This window comes from Platalea leucorodia (assembly GCF_965183815.1).
Source record: "Platalea leucorodia genome assembly, chromosome: 4".
Classification (NCBI taxonomy): domain Eukaryota; kingdom Metazoa; phylum Chordata; class Aves; order Pelecaniformes; family Threskiornithidae; genus Platalea; species Platalea leucorodia.
Genome location: NC_138826.1, coordinates 14,992,445 through 15,012,330, shown reverse-complemented (window position 1 = coordinate 15,012,330; position 19,886 = coordinate 14,992,445). Strand labels below are relative to the sequence as shown.

General features: G+C 43.0%; 1 protein-coding gene across 7 annotated transcripts in view; it reads left to right on the top strand.

Annotated features, from left to right (window-relative positions):
* Positions 1-19,886, top strand: part of PDCD11 (programmed cell death 11) — a 34,865-nt gene that overhangs the window by 6,402 nt on the left and 8,577 nt on the right. For all 7 annotated transcript variants that reach the window (XM_082310245.1, XM_082310248.1, XM_082310247.1 and 4 more), the window contains 27 exons: positions 627-788; positions 1,424-1,547; positions 1,916-2,097; positions 2,633-2,740; positions 3,201-3,407; positions 3,734-3,858; positions 4,477-4,537; positions 5,236-5,382; positions 5,502-5,753; positions 6,632-6,775; positions 7,458-7,658; positions 8,222-8,392; positions 8,795-9,014; positions 11,201-11,353; positions 12,408-12,523; positions 12,688-13,208; positions 13,691-13,753; positions 14,229-14,337; positions 14,852-14,941; positions 15,261-15,363; positions 15,896-16,073; positions 16,731-16,787; positions 17,588-17,710; positions 18,015-18,137; positions 18,333-18,528; positions 18,934-19,056; positions 19,389-19,532. In XM_082310245.1, coding sequence (XP_082166371.1) covers positions 627-788; positions 1,424-1,547; positions 1,916-2,097; positions 2,633-2,740; positions 3,201-3,407; positions 3,734-3,858; positions 4,477-4,537; positions 5,236-5,382; positions 5,502-5,753; positions 6,632-6,775; positions 7,458-7,658; positions 8,222-8,392; positions 8,795-9,014; positions 11,201-11,353; positions 12,408-12,523; positions 12,688-13,208; positions 13,691-13,753; positions 14,229-14,337; positions 14,852-14,941; positions 15,261-15,363; positions 15,896-16,073; positions 16,731-16,787; positions 17,588-17,710; positions 18,015-18,137; positions 18,333-18,528; positions 18,934-19,056; positions 19,389-19,532 — 4,203 coding nt within the window. The remainder of the gene's footprint in view (positions 1-626; positions 789-1,423; positions 1,548-1,915; positions 2,098-2,632; positions 2,741-3,200; positions 3,408-3,733; positions 3,859-4,476; positions 4,538-5,235; positions 5,383-5,501; positions 5,754-6,631; positions 6,776-7,457; positions 7,659-8,221; positions 8,393-8,794; positions 9,015-11,200; positions 11,354-12,407; positions 12,524-12,687; positions 13,209-13,690; positions 13,754-14,228; positions 14,338-14,851; positions 14,942-15,260; positions 15,364-15,895; positions 16,074-16,730; positions 16,788-17,587; positions 17,711-18,014; positions 18,138-18,332; positions 18,529-18,933; positions 19,057-19,388; positions 19,533-19,886) is intronic.

Here is a 19,886-nt window from a genome sequence, read left to right as displayed (position 1 = left end):
GGGAAGTCGTTGGAAGATGATGTGAGGGCATGGGGATTAGCACAGTCCTTGCAATTTCATTGTGTGTTGCTGCATGCAATGTGCTGCTGCATAGTGCTGACATAGACTGACCTCGATTTGGAGCTGGCTTTTCCAAGCTAACTTTGCAATTTCTTAATAATGATGATTGCTAGAAAGAACAAGGATGGAGTAATCTGTTATCCTGTCTCTCTGGTGTCAGCGCTCCATAAATTTTTCCAAGGTGGTGTGGAATGTTGTATCTGCCAGGTGTGCTAGCCTTTTGGTGGTAGTGGTTTTCCCTGCTAAAGATGGAGGTGAAGTTAGGGTCACTGTTGGCTATGTAGATGTGTTTTCTCAGCTGCAACCTCCTGACTCCGTCCCACACAGTATTCCTTTTTAAGGAAAGCCTACTAGACTTGCTAACGTCATGTAATGTCATCCCTGCCTCTATATTGAGATCCTGCTGTTTATGGCATTTCCTGTCTTATTGTAGTGTTGACAGAGAAACAGAACTTTCCTATGGGACTTTGATTTCAAAAGCTACTTCAGTAACAAATTCTGGCCACCCTATATTATTTAATATTGTAAAATTTGTGTGTTTCTCTCTTGATCATCTTCCTGGGCAGGACTTGCATTCGCTTTTGGACATGTATTCTCCAGGGACGCTGGTCAGGTGCATTGTAACCAGTGTTGAGAAAAGTGCCGATGGACGTCGGAGTATCAAATTGTCGATCGACCCCAAGAAGGTCAATAAAGGTCTGAACGCTTCAGCACTAGCATCGGGCATGGTACGTGTTCAGGGTCTGTCATAGCCTCTCTAGGCTCTGGAGATGCTCCTTGCACAGTGCGTGGGGGAACATTGCAGTTTGTCCTTGCATGGGATCAGAGCAGAACGTGGAGCTGCTCCCGCCATGGAAGAGACCTGGGAGGACAGGGCAGGATTGGGTCTTGGTTCCAGGTTGTCACTCATGAAATCCATTCACCTGATTCTGTTTCAATATGGACAAGTTATTTAATGACTTACTTCTGAGTAGGTTTCTTTGTTGTTTATGCGGAGAATAATATTTAACCTGCTTTGCAGAGGTGCTTAGTTGTTTATGTTTTGTGTTTCCAGCTGTATGGTTGCAGGCATGTGTCGGCAATTAGAGCACCTGCTATTTTTGAGGATCCCAATTTTTTTCCCGACTGGTTTGTGAACTGCATATGTGCATAGTTGGATAAGGGTAGAGTTGAGACCCTACTGCCAGATGAGCTCTGTAATAAGAAAGAATGTAGCGTTCTTTCTGCTGCGGTAGAAAACTCAGCGCTCTGTCCTCATGAAACAATTGAGTATTTGGGTGGGGGATCTCTTACGAGATGTGCATTCTTTGGAGACCCAGCTGTTTCATCATGTTACTGAATTGCAATGCTTCCCTCCCAACAGCTGCTCTCTGGCTTTGTGTCCAGTGTGGAAGACCATGGCTATCTCATTGATATTGGAGTCAGTGGGACTCATGCATTCCTCCCTCGTCAGAAAGCCCAAAATTACATCAAAGCACTGAAGAGAGGTAAGAAGTAGTGCAGGAGGAGATGCTGGGGTTAAAATGGAGGTGGAGAATGATAGGGATGAAAGCTTGTTATATCTGTGGTGTTAGCGAACCTCAATGAGATTGGGTCAAGGTGGAGTCTTTGTAAGCTGCTGAAAACAGCAGTTTTGTGGCTGGTCTGCACCAAGCTTTTGGGTTTCAGCCTGTTTTATGGCAGGCTATGTTACTTTTCCAAGCTCATCCATCCCTTCTGGCAGTAGACTTCACTTAGATTGAGAGGAGTTCTAACTTCTTAAAATAGAGGGAACCCTGAAAAAGCTTTGGAAAGAGCGGAAGGGAATCCTTGAGCGTTCCTGGTGGAGGTTTTATGCTGTGACTTGTCTTTGTAGGGACTGACTTGAAAATAGGCCAGAACCTGAACTGTGTCATTGTGGAAGTAAAGAATGAGGGAAGAGTGGTCCGTTTGTCCATTGATCGATCAGAGGTTGCTGCATCCCTTGCAACAGAGCAACAGAACTGGACCCTCTCTAATTTATTACCAGGGCTGGTGGTGAAAGCTCGAGTGCAGAAGGTAAGCTCTGGTTTGGGGTTTTTGGGGGTTTTTTTTTTGAGCCTTGCTGAAGGTAGGGAGACAGGTGAAGTACAGATGGAAGTTTATGCCCCGGAAAATTGTGTGCTTGGGCTCAGTTACTTTACAATAACAAACACTATTATCTGCTAGACACTTCCTCGACTTCATTCACCTAAGGTCTGCCCTCTGTCCTGGTTGTGATGCCATGAGTATAAAGGCTTCAGCCTGGAGTTGGTGATGAAGCTTGAAGCACAACAGGATCCATTTTGTGCTTCTTTGGCCTTTGCCTAGGAAAAGTATTCCACAGGTTAGCAGTAGTCTTTGGAGTAAACAGCATTATTGAAAAACTAAAGGATTGTTTTTGCAAAACAATGTAGAAAGCAGAATTGTTAGCGGTTTTCCTGTCTCTTGTGATATGCTTGTTGATTAGCACTGACGGTGCCTTTTTGTGAAATGTGTGAATTGCTCTCTCTTTCTGAGCTGCATGAAAACTGCGTGCAAATTTTTTTTGGCATCTTTTCCTTCCCCTTTCTAGGTGGCCCCACTCGGGATCAAAGTGAGCTTTCTGTCTTCCTTCACTGGCATTGTGGATTTCATGCACATGGATCCAGAGAAATCCATGAACTATTCTCCAGATCAAGTGGTAAGGAGGGTGAAGCATGGCTCAAGTTGGTATGTTGCTTGCAACGTCTCTTATCTTCCACAATATTTCAGTGGAATAACCTCTGAAATCTTACTGATGATAGCTGTCTTTCTCATCTTTTATTTGAAGTATTATCATGGGTCCTTTAGAGCTGTAAAGAGCAAAGCCATTCCTGGGGTAATGGAAGACTTATTTGGGAAGCATGAGAGATTTGCAAGTGATAGAAAATTTCTTGTGCGGTCATGTGCCAGACTAGCCCATAAACAACAGACAAAAGCGAAAATCCCTTGTCTGTGAAGCTGTTAGAACTGAAGTGATGTCTTAGTAGCAATATTGGGAAGTGCTTGTACATGGACAAAGAGTTCAGGTACCAAGCATAATGTCTGAAAACATGAGCAATGTGCCTTTCTCCTCTTCTCTTCACAAACTTGTGTTTAATGAACATACTGTCTTCTCCCAGGTGAAAGCTTGCATCCTCTCTGTCCACCCCACTTCCAAGGTAGTGCGGCTTACTCTACGGCAGGCCTTCCTCCGCCCTGGGGGATCCCCAAACCAGCTCTCCAATGATCGCATGGGGGCAGTGGTGGAAGAGTCGACAGTGAAAGCTTTCTACAAGCAATTTGGTGCTGTCTTTGAGCTTGATGATGGCAGTCTTGCATTTGCACGGGTAAGTACCAGGGCGGTGAGGGAAGTCCTCCGTAGCTATCTTTGCCTGCGAGGGGAGGAGGCTAGGATGAGGTTTTATTTTCTACCTTTATGTTCCTTGTGAGACAAATACAACAAAATTAGGACAACGTGGAAGGTGTTTCCCAAATCATAAGTCCCCTTGTTCGGGTTGGAATGCAGGAGGGTTGTTGAGGAAGAACTGGTGAGACCTGCTGGATAGAGTGAGTGTGTTAGAGGAATGATTTGATCAGATGCTGCCACTTCAACCTAAGGTCTATATCAGTGCTTCCATTTTCCAAACACTAAATTGTAATTTGTTTTTTCTAGTTGAAACATCTTTCAAAAACCAGAAAATCCTTTAAACCTGGGGCATTTAAGACAGGATGCAAACATAAATGTCGGATCATTGACTACAGCCTGATGGATGAGATGTGTATTGTATCTCTGAAGTAGTAAGTTTCATAGACTCTTCCAGAAAATTTGTTGAAGGATTAGAAGGGTTTGGTCGAGAGTGGAAAATACCACATTGGTTTGCTGGACTGTAACTTGCCATTTGGGGTTTTTGTCTTGTGTCTCTGTTGTCTAATGTCAGGTTGTCTGGGCATCTTGCATATCCTCCCCATGCTACAGGGAGTTGGGACACCGTCAATATAGTTGGTGGGCTGAGGCACAGGGAGGCTAAATTAATTCTGCCACGATCATGTCAAAAGACTGTGGCTGAAGAGGAAATTGAACCTTGATCTTCCAAGTCCCAGCCCATTTTGCTTTTCCGTCTTAGTATTTCCATCTGTCTGGCTTTAAGCAATGCAGATGATGGGTTCCCCTTTCATGGAGCCATGGCTGGTGGCCATGACTGTGTGGCTGTCACCTGGAATGGAGCCTGGTGCACCTCCCTGAGCTTTATGTCCAGAGAGCTGTTTTGGGAGGTGGTTCAGTTGGAGTAAAACACAGAACTCTGGATTTGTAGAGCACTGGGGGGCATGGGATAATGGATATTTGGGACAAGGCAAAGATCCTGGATTTCCTTCAAGTTGACTGATTGGTCATCTCTTGCTATGTCTCTTTCCTAGTCGGATTATTGAAGCACGGTTTCTGCAATATCAAGATATCCACACAGGGGATGTGGTGCAGGTGAGCTTCTGAAGGACTGACACAGTACTGTGTGGCCGTTATACTTAGAACCATGATCTAGCTAATGTGCATTTCCTCTGCCTAATATGTATATTCAACTTCTGATCCAGACTAGTGAGGTGACAGTGAGGAGAAAAACCTCTCCTTGCAGAACTTGATTAATGGAATGTGATACTTTTCTTTTCCCCATTTTGTTCAGGTTTTCATTTGTGATGCTGCCAAGGCAATAAAATTTTAGCCACAGTCAGTCATTTATTTATGGCCATGAATACATTTTTAGAAAGACTTGAGTGAAAGAAACTAAAACTTGCCTTGCACTCAAAGTAAAAGTTCATGTATGGACCGTCACAATCAGCTGATGGGCAGAAAGTTACTCAGTTATGATCATTCTTATGTCAGAGTCATGACCATATTGGATGTGTCTCTGGAAAAAATTCTAGTTTGCCAGAGTCAATTGGTATTTTGCAGAAGTAGCCTATGCTTAAAGAAAAGAGGCTGTAAAACAACCTTATGTAATGTATAAAAGTTAATGGGTCAGATTGCTTGGGTGGAGTGTGGGTTGGACTAAGATTTTATTTTTTGGAGGGTGATTAGGTTTGGTGATAGTAGGTGGTGTAGTATCTTGGCTGTTTCCTACCTGTGCATGGCCTGCTTTTCATGCTGAATTTACTGATCTTTTTCCCTATATTGGGTTCTAGGGCAAAGTGCTTTCATTGAAACCCATTGGGATGCAGGTTAAAGTGACCGATGGGATTAAAGGGCTCGTGCCATCCATGCATCTTGCTGATGTGATCCTGAAGCAGCCTGAGAAGAAGTACAACATAGGAGATGAAGTCAAGTGTCGGGTGAGAGCTGCCAGGCAGGGTCTTCAGCTGCTTTGCACTCTTTTGTTCTGAGTATTTAGCAGCTGGATTGATCGATGGCAGACATCCTTTTTGAACCTTCTTGTACTCCGTTCTTGTAGGTGCTAGAGTGCAATCCTGCAGGAAAGAAGCTGATCCTTACTCTAAAGAAAAGTCTTGTCCAATCAAAGCTTCCAGTCCTCTCCAATTATGAAGATGCAAAACCAGGTCTAATCACACATGGCTTTGTGGTGTGTGCAAGGGAGTTTGGCTGCATTGTGAAGTTCTACAATGATGTCAAAGGTCTGGTACCCAAGAATGAGCTGAGCTCAGAGCCCGTATCTTGTCCAGATAAAGTCTTCCATGAAGGCCAGGTAATTAATGTATCTATGCTATGCCTTGTGTTTGAATGCAAAAGAGAAATCTGCAGTTAAGTTGGCTCCAACATGGGTTTTCCCCTGGAGGAACCAGCTGCACCAAGAGATATTAATGTCCTTTCACTTTAAGTAATAGTTGTGCTCCATTTAAACAGATTAGGCTGTGAAAGGGGCAGCTCTTCTTTGAGTATTTCACAGAGCTGTCTTTGTTTCTAGGCTCTCTCTGTTCTGGTGTGGAGGAACACCATGGTATGTGATATAGGGACTACACTTGGTTGAGTTACTGAGATCTTAGTAGAAGTTTGGGGTTCTAGGCTGCAACTTCTTCTAAGGAAGTTAAAACTCTTACCTACAGAATCAGAAGGATAAGGTTTTCTGCCTCTGCATTATTCTGATTTTCCTGTTTGTTTCAAATCCTGCACATCTTAAACCAGGCACTCTGGGAACCATGTTGTTGACCAAGTTCTGGTCTTTGTTGTGGGTAAGCTTATAGAGATCTCAGCCCTCTTTGCTATTTTTCTGATGCTTTTGTTTGTCTTTAATCCTGCTGTTTGTTGGCTGGCTAAGGAGAAGGGTAATTTTCTAGTCAAGATTTCTGACTGCAAATCTGGAGACCTGAATTTTATTCTCAGCTCTGCTACAGACTTGCCACATACAGGTCATTTAATGATTATGTACTTCCATTTTTCATAGGTGTGATCAGAAGGACATTTGTCTCTGGTTGAACCTGTTAACTTATAGTCACTGGCCTGCTATCCTAGGTGTGAGAGAAAAGCGTACTGTGTATGCATTTCCCTGTCTCTTTTTGTAGGTGGTAGCACACTGAGGAGGAGGGTCAACTGAATTAAACTTCTGTTTTATCTTTTTTGCTGCAGGTTGTTAAAGTAATGGTCTTAAAATGTGAGCCTGAGCAGGAAAGACTCTTGTTGTCCTTCAGGTTATCAAGCAAGCCTGCCCCGGAGGACAAAAATGAATGTACTCCAAAGAAGAAACAGGAAATGAAATATCAAATAGGAGAGGTATTGAATTCAGTGACTGCTCCCTTTTTTGCCTTTTCCTACTTGTTTTCCAAACAATTTGGTATCACTTTGAAAAACTTTGCTTCAAGAAAAAGCTGTTGGTCGTCAGGAACTAGCATTAAATGTGCATTTCTTATTGTGTGGTTGGCCTCCTGGATCAAAAACAGGACCTCTGTTGTCGGAGGTCAGGATAAAGGAGTCCCAGGACAGTCCTTCTGGAGGTACCAATTAGTGCTCCTACTCCTAGGTGGAGTCCTCTTTCTTCTGGATGCTGCTCATGTTCTCCCTCCAAAAGCAGCTGCTTTTGCTCCAAATGTTTTAAAATGCTTCCCTGTTGTCTTTGGAATGAACACAGTTTCCAGCACCCTGCAGATATTGCTGATGCAGGAACAGGACAATTCTAATCTTGTTTAAATTATTCCCTTCGCCCTTCAAATAGAAAGTCACAACCAAGAGAATGTTTCTAGCTCTTGATTTCTCTGTGAGCTGAGAATTACTTTTATTTTACTATCAATGTTGGCATGCTTTTTAGGCTCAGCCCTGTTGATGTGAGATTTTTTCATATATAGCTGGGAGGCCATGTCAGAGCCCCTGCAGCACAGCATTTAGTACCCTGTGCATGAAAAGGGATGACTTCAAAGGCCCTTGGAATTTGATATCACTGTATTTGTTCTCTTTTCAGATGGTTGATGTGAAAGTCTTGAAGAAGAAAGATAACGGGCTAGAGGTTTCTGTCTTAGAAGATGAAGGCAATGTGATAGCCTCAATTCCCACAGTGCACCTCTCTGACTTTCTTGCTAACTGCAAGCTCCTGTGGCATTGTCTTCAAGAGGGAGATGTCCTGCCCAGACTTATGTGCCTAAGTGACAAGGGAGAGCGTATTGTATCCTTTGCCACCTCGACCAGTCAAATAAAGCGGGGGGAAGGAGATACCTGTCAGGAATCCAGAGTATCTGCAACAAAAAGAAGATACACTAGTTAGTGTGCTGAAGTGGAAGTGCCTGTCAAGCTAGTGATGCTTCAGAGTCATTGTAACTTGCTTGTGTTAAAAGTGAGGCTCAGTTGCTGCTAGAATCCCATCAGTACCAGGACTTGGTTGTGAATTGACTGATCTTCCCAATCAGCTTCTGGACTGTTAATCGTATCACAACCTTAGCAAAAATTTTGCTGTTTTTATACCAAAAATCAGAACTGAAATACTAGGAAGTTGACATTTCTGCTAGTGTGAAGCATTCATCTTTAATGCTGAGCAGCTTAAGAGACATCGGTTGCTAAATTTTAGTGTAGAGAGATCAAGACAGAAATTGGAATTGCAGGATTTTGAGCTCCTGTACTGTCTAACCTGCAAAAAGTGCTCTAGCCCAATGGTTAGCAGCACCAAGAAATTTGCTTGGCATCTGGCTCCTTTCATTCATCTTTTCCCATTTTTCCTAACTGGTTGTTCAGATCTTGAGCAGAAAGTCTGCAGTGATTTCTGCTGTACAGGAGGAGCAAGTTGTGAGAAATTTCTCTGAAATCCAACCTGGGATGCTGTTGACTGGTTACGTGAGGAATGTGATGCCCTTTGGAGTGTTTGTGGAGTTCCCTTTTGGTGTGACAGGACTGGCGCCCAAAGTGGTAAGCAATGCATTCACTTCAGTAAACAGCATGTGTGTAATCAGGCATGCTTGAAACATGGCTTTTAGCAAAGGAACAATAACAAGGAGGGAACAACAAGGCTGTAGGTCCTGCATTTGCACAGCTTCCTCCAGTAGCGTAAAAGCTGCTTTTAGGTTTGTGTTTTAATTCACTTCCAAAATGAAACAAAGGACTTTATTCAAATGAGCTTAAGCTTCTACAAGGATTTCACGTGACTTCAGTAATTCACTTTAATTGATGACTTTTCGTTTATCTTTGTTAATTTCTCTTATGCATTTTCATGAAGTCTTAACTCAAACCCTTCTTCTGAACAGCACTGCAGGTGGTTGATAGTTAGCAGCTGTGCTCAGTAACCCCTGCCCCTTTGTTTCCTTTGCACAGAGCATGAGTGACAAGTTTGTGACGGACACCAAGGACCACTTTGTGGTGGGACAGACTGTGATTGCAAAGGTGACGAGCATTGATGAGGAGAAGCAGCGTGTGCTCCTCAATCTGAAGGTGTCAGAGTGCAGCTCAGGCGATTCTGCTGCAGAGAGCTTTGCCCTGCTGAATCAATATTTCAAGGAGATGAAAGAAATCAGGAACTTGTTGAGAAGAAGAGGTAAAAGATTGCACATGTTCTGCTAAAGGGCATCATATCACAAAATAGGGGCTCCAGAGGAACAAAAAGGGAAAACCATTTTCTTTTCAGTGAAAGAAAGGTCAGTTCAAGCAAAGATTTGGCTTCCAAGAGGAGCTTATTAGAAGAAGGATGTGTGTGCAGTGTCTCCCATTGACAAGAAGACTTTTTGGAACTACAGCTGGAACAAGCCAAAGAAGCTGCTCTTTTCATTGTAGTCTGCTAGGCCTCTTACATTGATTCTGGGTTGAAGCTCAGAGGATTAAAAATAAGGGTATAAAGAGATGACCTGTGAGGTCCATATACCAAAAGAGGAAGGGCGATACAATGGTACAAAAGGATGGGTTCCGTGAAGGGCCTGTGAAGGTGAAAATAAGAAAGGCCGGGGTGAGATTAGATATTCTGTGGACCAAAGCCGTTCTCCAGCCTTGGAGACACTTTTTTGGTGTGAATATTTGTAACTGCTTTATGAACCATCTAAAACTTAATTGACAGAGACATGCGGCAGTAGTTGCACCATTTAACTATGTGTCACATGAAGCATTTTCTCTATCTGTTTATTTTGAATCTGGCAATGGTTAGTTTTTAGTACTCTATGCTCCTGTATTTTAAGAGCCTTAGCCTGCAGACCTGATTTCTCTGGTCAGTAAACACATGTTAAACTCCAAAGAGCTTACAGATAAAAGGGATATTGGGCCAAGCTGTCAAACCGATCTAATGTGCCAACAGAGGTGTAGGCATACGGCTTTCCTGTTGTGTGTTTTTTGTTTGTTTGGGTTTATTTTAAGTGGAAGAATGACTCATGGAAGTCCAGAAGGAGTTTATTTCTGTGTCCCTGAGTGAATTGCCACAAAGCACCAGTGAAGCAAAACAGGCTGCCCAATGCCTAAACCTGAATTTCCCCAAATGCCTGAAAAGAGAATGGTGATAAGCAATATGGGAGGCTCTTGTTGGGTGCAAACTCATGTATTAGAAACAGGCGCTTAAGACCTGCCCCTGCTAATTACTTAGTTTAGGAAAAACAGCACGGGTGCCTGGATACTAGGGTGATAGGCGCATAAGAATCAGAATGCACATCATGTCAATTTTCTGTACTCAAAAGTGATGGAAGGACAGAAGGCAACTGGAAGTCGTCCGAGTCTGTGCATCAGTATCAGTTGCTGTGACATTAGAAAGGCTGGGCAAGTTAGCTGTCCAATGGTAAAGCCATGATCATCTTTTTTTTTTTTTTTTTTTTTTTTCCTTCCCCTCTGCTGCTTTCTGAAAAATAGTACATCTGTTTAAAATGAGCGATGCTTTTAGAGAGTTAAAATAATAAAGGATAAAGCTTTGATTTAAGAAGAATTTCCTTACTCGACTATTATATACTGCAGGCAGCAGGGGCTCTTATTGAGTTTAAGCAAATAGGACTAGCTTTGTCTGGCAAAATAAAGAGGAATCAGTGACAAGAGTAATGATGTATTATTTGTATGCATACTGTATTTGCTGGTAACTCATAACTGATGAGAAATTACCTTTTTTTACATTGATCTAACAGTGCTTTTTTAACTATGACAGTGAAGGACGCTAGCATTGTTTTTTACTGGCAGTCAAGAACTGCTCCTACTATCTTACAGTACAGAAATCTGCATTTGTGCATGCTGTGCTCATCAAGTTGTTTTTTATTGTTGATATTTGTGTATGGGATGCCTGGTTATCGCAGAGGGATTTTTTCAATCACCCTGAGACTTAGCCAGGATCTGCTTAACTAGAAAGTACAAGGATAATTATGCTGTCACTCAAGTGCTTGTGATAACCCAAACCTAGTACTCGCATGAGGATGAGTTTGTACAAATAGACTTGCCTACTTGTATTACAGGTTTGCTGAATGAGTCCTCCAGCAAAGGTTTTCTCACATGCTGTTTTTCTCGTGTTAGGAATACTGGATATATTGCAGTTTCTTTTTATCAAATTCTGACTTTGCCTTTTTAGGTTCTTTTTATATCCAGTAGTGTTTAATGTTTTGTTTCCTATAATTGTGAAGTGACAGGTCTGTTTTGTGTTTTTAGTATTAATCTATTTTGCTTTCCCCTTTTTCTGTATGCAGTGCTGTGTCTTCTGTTATGAAGGTGGATATAAATGCTTGTTCGTGCACTGTTGACTTCCCACTTTTTCTTCCCTTTATTTAGGGGAGCCCAGCATAGCCCAAGGGCTTTGTGAGTTGGTGCCTGGGAAGGAGCTGCAGCTGGTGGTGCAGGATGTGAAGGAGGATGGCTCAGCGCTGTTCAGTGGCAGCTCTGTCACAGGCTTGACTGTAACAGCCACTCGCTACCACTTGGGAGGTGAGGGTCTTGTCTTTGCTTGCTTTGTTTTTCACTCTTGTACTTTGAAACCTCTGTCCTGAAATGAATTCTGCTGATGAGGAACTAACACGGCAGGAATCTGATCAGAGTACGGATGGGCTTGAAGAGTAGTTTAGTTTCTTAATGTGTTGCCAACCCATTTGCATGATTTGGAACATATCACTTAAACCTACCTGTCCTCTGTTACCGCATCTGTAAACTGGACCTAATCCTACCTCATATCTTGGGCATCTTTTAAGGTCTAGTTTGTGCTCTGAGATCCTTAGTTGAAGCATACTGTATATAGACAAAATATTAATACAAGCTCCAGCTTTCTCGTTTTTTTTTCTTCTTACTTTAGTAATGTGTTCCTTGGAGTATGCTCTATCTGAAATGACTGTTAAATTTTCTTTTAAATCACTGTGACTTTAAAACAGAACGGCAATTTCAGTACTTTGCAATTCCAAAATTAAAGCAGAAAAGCGCCGTATTATGCAGAACCAGACAATTATGTTCAGAGATAATGAATAAACCAATGAAGCCAGTATAAACTGCTAACTTCAGCAGGAGTGATATCCCACCACTTCTGTGTTCAGAAGAGTTCTTTGTTTCCTCAGCAACAGATAGACTGATGATGGTTTTGTGCAAATGTTAGCATACCTTTTTCAAAACCTGTATTACCTTGAATTTGTGTTTAGTCAGCCTTGTCTGCATTATGTAAGAGTTGCATCTTCATAAAATCGATTTAGTTCTTCCATGAACGCATCAGACTCTTTTTCCAAATAAAAAAGCCGCCCCCTTTTTTTTCCCTCCTTGCCATTAATGTTAGAGGAATCTCTTCTTTTCTTAGAGACTTATTATGCATTTGGTACTAAGTTGACTTTGTTACAGTAACTTAGTTACTATTAGTAATTAAACAGTCTTTTTATCACTATGGTCTTCAGGAATTAAACTGAACCACAGGCACCCATTCCTATCCGTCCTGTGCCACTAGCTCAGTTGCTCAAAATTCTTCACTGTCATCAGGAGATAATCTCCTTATTCTCATTTGTAGACAAAAATATTGTTCCTGGTGAGAAAACAAAGGCATTGGTTCTTCATGTGGATGCCCTCACATCCAAGGTGTATGTTTCTCTTCGGGAAGATCTGTTAAAACAAAGAGCCAAGCAAGTATGTGTTCAGTTTTTGGATTTGTGTGTTTTTGTTCATGTGGCAAACTCTAGGCAATAAATGAATTTTGAGGGGGGACTGTTTCCTCCTTTAGAACTGTGGGAGGTAGAATGGAGGGAATCAAAATCTCAGCAGGAGAAGTCACTATCTCTATTTCTGTCTAGCGTCTCACAGAGAACTCCCAGTACTCTGCCATCGTGCAGCACATAGCAGAAGAGTTTGCCATCGTGTCTTTGTTGGAAACAGGCCAGCTGGCAGCTATCCCCATAGCCTCTCACTTAAATGACACCTTCCGCTTTGACTCAGAAAAACTGAAGGTGGGACAAACAATCTGTGCAACCTTGAAAGTAGTGAAGGTGAATGACCACGGAGTCTTGTTAGCAGTACAAGGCCCAGCAAAGAAGAATGGTTTTGTAAGGGTCCGGAACGAATCTGAGACAGCATTAGAAGAGATGCTTGCTGCTGTGAAACACTCGCTTTCCCTGGGGGATGTTGTTACTGGTACTGTTAAATCCATCAAACCAACCCATGTCACAGTTGCTATTGATGACAAGCTGACAGGTTCAATCCATGCATCCCGGATTCTGGATGAAGTGCCCATAGGCTCTTTTCCAACGTATACTCTGAAGGCTGGACAGAAGGTGACTGCCCGAGTCATTGGAGGCAGAGATGTGAATACTCACAGGTGGGAAAACATGCTCATAATATTACTTCTTGGGGAATGCAAGGGGTGAAACAGTTGCTCAATTCAGATAACCTAGGATGCTCCTTTTGTCACCAGATACTGTTACAGCTATCCTTGCTGGAGTAGTTGAGGCCTGAGGAAATCTGCTATTATATTCTATCTGAGATCCAGGTTTCAGTGAATTAGCTCTCTACCTGTGTCACTGTATTTATCTTGAATATAGATTGCAAGAAAAGAAGATGTCTGAACTCTTAAGGTTCAGTGGAAGTCTTAAATGCAAGCAGGATTTGGCCCCAGGGGCTAAATTTGCCAGAGTATTTTGGGCTAAATTGCCACTGAAATAGTACTAGCAAGAACTGGAACTGGAAGGCTTTTGTAGTTTTAGAGGGCTTACACCTGTTTTTTTGCCAATGCAAAGGGATTACAGGTGACTGGGGCCTGGGGAGATCATGAGAAACTTCGATCCTTTTCCCGTTCTTTAGGTACCTGCCCATCACCCATCCACACTTCACACGGTCCATTCCAGAGCTCAGCATTCGACCAAGGTAAGTGTTGGCCTCTGTGCTGTCTGCAGATGCTTCACAGACCTTGTATCCTTGTAGGTTCCCTCCCTTGTTCCTCCCATTTGTGAAGGAGCTGACCATGAACAAGGAGCTCCACATGTATGCAGTGTGGCAAGGCCTTTTGCTCCCTCTTTCACACTAACTGGGGTCTGGGAGCTCTGTTAAACCTCACAGTGCTCTCCTAGCACATGATTTCCTTAGAATGTCCTTACAGCTTCAGGTTCTGCCAGTCTGGATTCTGGTATGCCCCTTCATGTCAGAAGGATTCCCTCTTAAGCTCAGGGAAGAATTAATTCCCTGCAGAAGGATGCAGCTGGGGTGGAGATGGGGATGAATGTCACAAGGGCATTGTCACAGTAGTACTGGCTCACCATAATCTCTTGGGTTTCTAACTCCTATCTTCATCAGTAGGACCAAAGCTGTCATACTGATGTCCTCTTTCTTTGTTTGCAAACAGCGAAATAGAAGGGAAGGTCACAGCAATGCTGGACCTTAAAGAAGACAGTGCCCTCAAGAAACTTGGACTCTATGATGTTGGACAGACAGTTACCTGTTTTGTGAAAAAGGTGAGGTCAGAGTCTTCCTAAGCGGTGTACTGGGGGAGGCAGCAAGTGGGGGTAACCTCACGGGCCTTAGTTCAAACCTAATCACTGACACTACTATGGCCTTCATTAACTCTGAGAGTGGCCCATGCAAAATGCAGTGTCTCATGGGGAGAGCAAGAGAAGGGAGTCACATTTTCTGTTCTTGAGGGAGTCGAGCTAACGCATCCTCTTCGACATGCCTACTTGTGGCCAGCAGATGCTTCCCACCCTGCACTCTAGCAAAATGGCCTTTGAGAAACTGCGTATGCCACCAGCACAAAGTACGCTCACTGCTGATCCCCTGTGTGCACTTGCCTGTGAACCACAGCAGCATTATGCTTGTAAGAGTAGAAGCTAAATCACCATTTTTGCTTAGTGCAAGAGCCAAGGCTGGAGTAGTCCTTTCTAGCCTTAAAAATCAGCGAATCCACCAGGGAAGGGTTTTTCTTTCCCAAGGTATCATGCTGTCTTCTCTGGTTATTTGATATCTTCTCAGTATAACGTGCTCAAAAATTGGCTGGAGGTAGAAGTCACCCCGGACATTCGAGGAAGAGTTCCTCATCTTCTGCTGTCTTTGAACACCAAGGTAAGAGGCCATTACAGATAAGCCACACAAAATTTCTTCTTCATGGCTGCAAGTAATGACTGCAGACACTTCTGACATCCATGTGAACTTATAGTCCAGTGGTCTGCCCTTTAGGCACCACTGTCCCTCATGACAAGCAAGTACTATGCCTGTGGCTAGTTTGGCTCAGGACAGCAGAGCCATTGAAGCAATGCTGAACTATCATTCAAGTGTACACATCAAAGATGCATTTATAAAGTGTAAAGCTTCATAGGAGAAACACCAGGGTTGTGCAAACCTCCTTTTCTGGTAATAAGTGGAAATCTGTCTTTCCTTTCAGGTCCTGAAACATCCAGAAAAGAGCTTCAAAAATGGCCAGGCAATATCAGCAACAGTGACTGGAACAGATGTCACTGAAACGAACCTCTGCTTGTCACTCACAGGTATAGTGGAGCCTTAACAGCAGGACCCCACTGCATATGATGCTTTTCTCAGAGGTGGGCCTGCACTGACCCCTCAGGTGAAGATGTTACGCTCCAGAGCCAAGCTGTACCTCCCTGTAGGACAGAACCAGCCCCTGGGGCCCTGACCCAGATGTAGCAGCATGCAAGGCAAGAGAGGTCAGACCTTTAGACTTAAGAATCAGTTTCCTACTGTCTCAGACTGAAGCCCTTCTCTGAGCCCTTATGAACGTATGCCCTTCTGATCTCAGACATGAGATGGTACATTTGTCAACATTTGTCAGTTATTCTGGATCCTGAATCCTGGAACTGTGCAACTAGGGGACCTTGTCTGGGCTACCAAGGCAAACGCTGCTGTGAACTGATAGTGCATAGACTGCACCTTACTGAAAGTTGGTGGGTTTGATATGAGACTAGGCAACTAAACTCGGCTTCACTGACTCATTACCCCTGTTGCTTTGGTTGCATACTTTTGGAGCATTATGAAGCTCTCCCCTTCTTTCACTTTTTCCAGGAATTCAGTTACTGGAGCAGGGCACCATCACTGTAGGCATGGTAACAAAGGTGACGCCACACATTGGTTTGACCATTGCGCTGCCAGGTGGGAAGACTGGCAGAGTGAGTATCTTTCACCTGAACGATACTTACACGGAGAATCCTCTGGGTGACTTCAAGGTTGGCAGGATTGTCAGGTCAGTAATTCTTGTTCCCTCAAGCTGCAAGGATTAGAAATAACCCCCTTTGGAGACAGGCTTTTTGCTGACATAAGATGATGCCAGACCTGTAAGGTTCGGTCTGTAGCTAAGAAGTAACGCTAACATATGACCTTATGCGTTTGGGTGTATTGTATTTTCCGTGTATGGAGAAGCCCCTTTTCAGCTGCCTTCTTGGACTGTGTTTTGAGAGTAGCTACTCTCTTAGCTGAGGTGCTGATGGGACTGAGGGAAGCCAGTTATCCCAGCTCTGCTGTGGTTTTGTGGGCTGTTTGGCAAGTCAGTTGTCTTTACATTTGTAATGCACAAGTAACTTCATTTCCCTACTTCACAGGCTTGTTGGGAATGCTGGAGAGCGCAACAGGCCAAGTGATTCAGCTGTAACAATCTTTAAGTCTTTTGTACTAGTAATAGAGACTGGGTAAAGCAAGTAGATATGTTTCAAGAAGTCCTGTAGCTGGTTTCATGAACTGTTGTGTCATGCTGGTTTGTGTTGGACAGCAAGTGCTCCAAGGGATAGAGCGGTTTGTTTCCTTTAGAGCTTTATTCTGGTAGTGAAAGTATCTATTTTCTACCTGTGCCTTTTTTTAACAGGTAAGAAAGCTTTCTGTTTTCTCCCCTTACTCTGCCATGCAGGTGTTACATCCTCTCCAATGAGAATGGCAAAATCCAGTTATCTCTCCGGCAATCTCGGTATGTGTCATCCCTTCAGCCTGGTCATCTCCTACTAGCGAAGAAAAGGATAGTGAAATACAGTAGCTGTTGGTTTGGGTGGATCAGTCTGAAGCGTTAAAAGGACAAGCACTACAGTTTTTTTAAGGGAGGAGACGTTCCTATTTCAGAAAGATTTTCCTGTGTATCGGTAAACGTGGAGGTGTCTGACACTTAATGTAGAGCTGATCAAGTGGGTTCAGATTTAAGTTCTGTTTATCATAGTTTCTAGACCTGACTTAACTTTTTTGTTTGTTTACTTGGGAAGAAAGGGAAAGTTCCACCACTGAATTTGCAATACAAACACCTTACGTTTCAATGTTCAGCTGCATTTTAACTGTTTTGATTAAATAGCAGAGTTAGTCCTAAATGCTTCTTAAAACTGAGCCTCTTGCTTTGTGTTCTTTACAAAACAAAAATGCATAAACCATGTGGAATGAAGTATCTTAGAAATAAGTGAGGAAAAAACCCCAAGCCAATGCTGTGCAGAATTTCAGACAGCATTTTACTCCTCTTTTTCTTAGTGTCAGAGGAAGGCAGACTGATCTGTTTGTTTGGCTTTGTTTACAGCAGCATGTCTATTCCCTAATGCTATGTATAGCTTGGCAGAGATGCAGATAGTCCATTAGTACATTTGAATAGACTGAAGGGTGTCTCTGATCCAGCACGTTTTCCAGAAAGTGCTAGCTGTTGTTAATACTGATTTCTTTTTTTTGATATCCAGAGCAGAATGTGGATTATTCAGATGAGTGCTTTAACTTTTAACCTCACTTTTCTTTTAGGCTAAACCCAAAGAGCAACAGCAAAGTGAAAGATGTTGAAATAACATGTATTAAGGATGTTAAAAAAGGCCAGCTAGTGAGAGGCTATGTCAAATCAATCACTCCATCAGGTGTATTCTTTGGGTGAGTAACATAAGAAAATTATTCAGGGAAATGAGGGGTCTTGGAGAACTTATTTTGAACGTATGATTCTGGAATCTTGTTTGGGGGCGGTCTCTGGTGTAATGCGATGTCGCAAAATGAATTTCCTCCTGGGAATCAAGATGTCATTGCTGCTTTCTTGAGCCTATGAAATTAAAGTAGCGAAAGTTTGTGTGACGCTATATAGAACTGGTGGTGTCACAGATATAGTCACTGCACTTTTTTTTTTTTTTTTTCTTTTCCCCCACTATGGAACACTTATTTTTGATTTTCCTCCTCTTCTCAGCTTGTCTACTTCTCTTTTGGGCCGAATCCTGTTCCAGAATGTTTCCCCTTACTTTGTACAGAAACACTCCTTATATGAAAAGTACCTGCCTGAAGGAAAGCTGCTCACTGCCAAGGTGCTTGGGTAGGTCCTATGTTCTTTAAAAGGGGCCATGAATTAGTAGAAAGGAGATGGTGGAGGAGGAGAGGATGGAAAGAGGGAGGATAAAACCCGGGAAGATTTGAAAGGAGTTCATATCCTTACAGTCATTGTAAATGCTCTCTGATTTTTTTTTTTTTTTTTTCCTCCTCTACTGCTACTCTTGGCAATGCACCACAGTGTAAATAGAAAAGAAAAACATATTGAGCTCTCTCTCCTGCCCGAGGACACCGGGATGCCAAGCGTCTTGCCTGAATCCCTAGGCCTACCACGATATGATGCAGAGGAAGAGAAAAGAGAGGCAGATGAAACGGAAAAGAGAGAAGAGCTTAAGCTGAAGACAAAACGGAGAAGAGGAAACTCTGAAAGTGAGCAGGTATGGATGTGATTGCACAGGACATGCTAAAGGAGGTTGGCCCAAATACTGAAGGGACTAGGAAGATCCACTGGGATCATGCTGAGGAATTATACAGAGTAGGAAAAAAAGATTACATTGCATTGGAGATTAGCAAAGATCAGAAACCATTCCATTTGGGTAGGAGTTAACTGAATTAGCAGCCCAATTGTGTTGCCTGTTGGGCCGTCCTGTTGGTCTTGGCACCATATGTAGGTGAGCATGGGTTTATTCTTTGTTGTCTCTGTTATGTGAGAGGATAGTGGGGGTTGCTGTGCCAGGGCACCACCCTCTTTCTGCTGTCAGGCTCTTTACTTTGTGATCAGAATTGGCTTTAAGATTCATCCCAGTTGCCAACCACTGTCCACTCATTTCCCCTTGTTGCAGGAGGCAAAGCCAAAAAAAAGGAAGACCTGCCCAGCAGATGAAAATGACAGTGGCATTGAGGTATATTACCGGGAGGAAGAGGATGATGACCAGGAGGAAGAGGCAGCTAAAAAGAAATCTAAGGTAAGAAGTTTGGAGGAGAACCTGAGCCTGAAATGACTTTCCAGCCCTATTGAGATGTGTCGGTTTTGACTTGGATGCCGATAAGTATCATTGCTGCAGACAGAAGTGACACAGACTGGTCTTTGTGTCATCTGAAAATGGCTTGAGATGGATTGAGTTTAAATTACAGCAAAGGTGACCAGAGTTTAATGTTTTTGCTGGTGGGCTGTTTGCAAGTGTGAGAAGTCAGTAGTACTGGCCAGAGAGAAGCCACAAGCAAACAGCTGTTGTCTGATCTCAGTGTAAAAACTTCAAGTTAAAACTCAGGGCATTCCCTGTCTTCCTCCAAACAGATAGGGAAACCTGGTGAAGCTCCCAGGCTGCAAGTTTCTGTGGGCTTCACCTGGGATGAGGACATAAATGCAGTGGATATACCTGTGCTGAATCAGAAGGAAGAGAGCTCGGAGAGCGAGGAGGATGAGGATCCGCAGTCAAAGGTACTGTGTACTAGTGTTTCCTGCGCAGGAGACACCACATGGTGGCTGTAATGTGATGTCTCAGTATTTGCGTGTCTGTCTGCCCCATAGCCTTTTAACCCAAGGGAACATCTCTGACAGCTAGTACAGAACTTCCTTAACTACTCCGAGCACTGGGCTTAGCAGCAGATATCTCTGAAGCAGAGGAGAAAAGGCCCTATTTTAGCATGGCTGCATGAAAATAGGGCTTCTCATGTTGACATGCTAAAAAAATAATTATTTAGGGTCAAACAAACATTTTCATGAAAGTAAAATTTTTGCATTTGATGTCAGCTCTGTTTTTTACTTTTCTGAGTGTTGTAAATTTACAGGAAA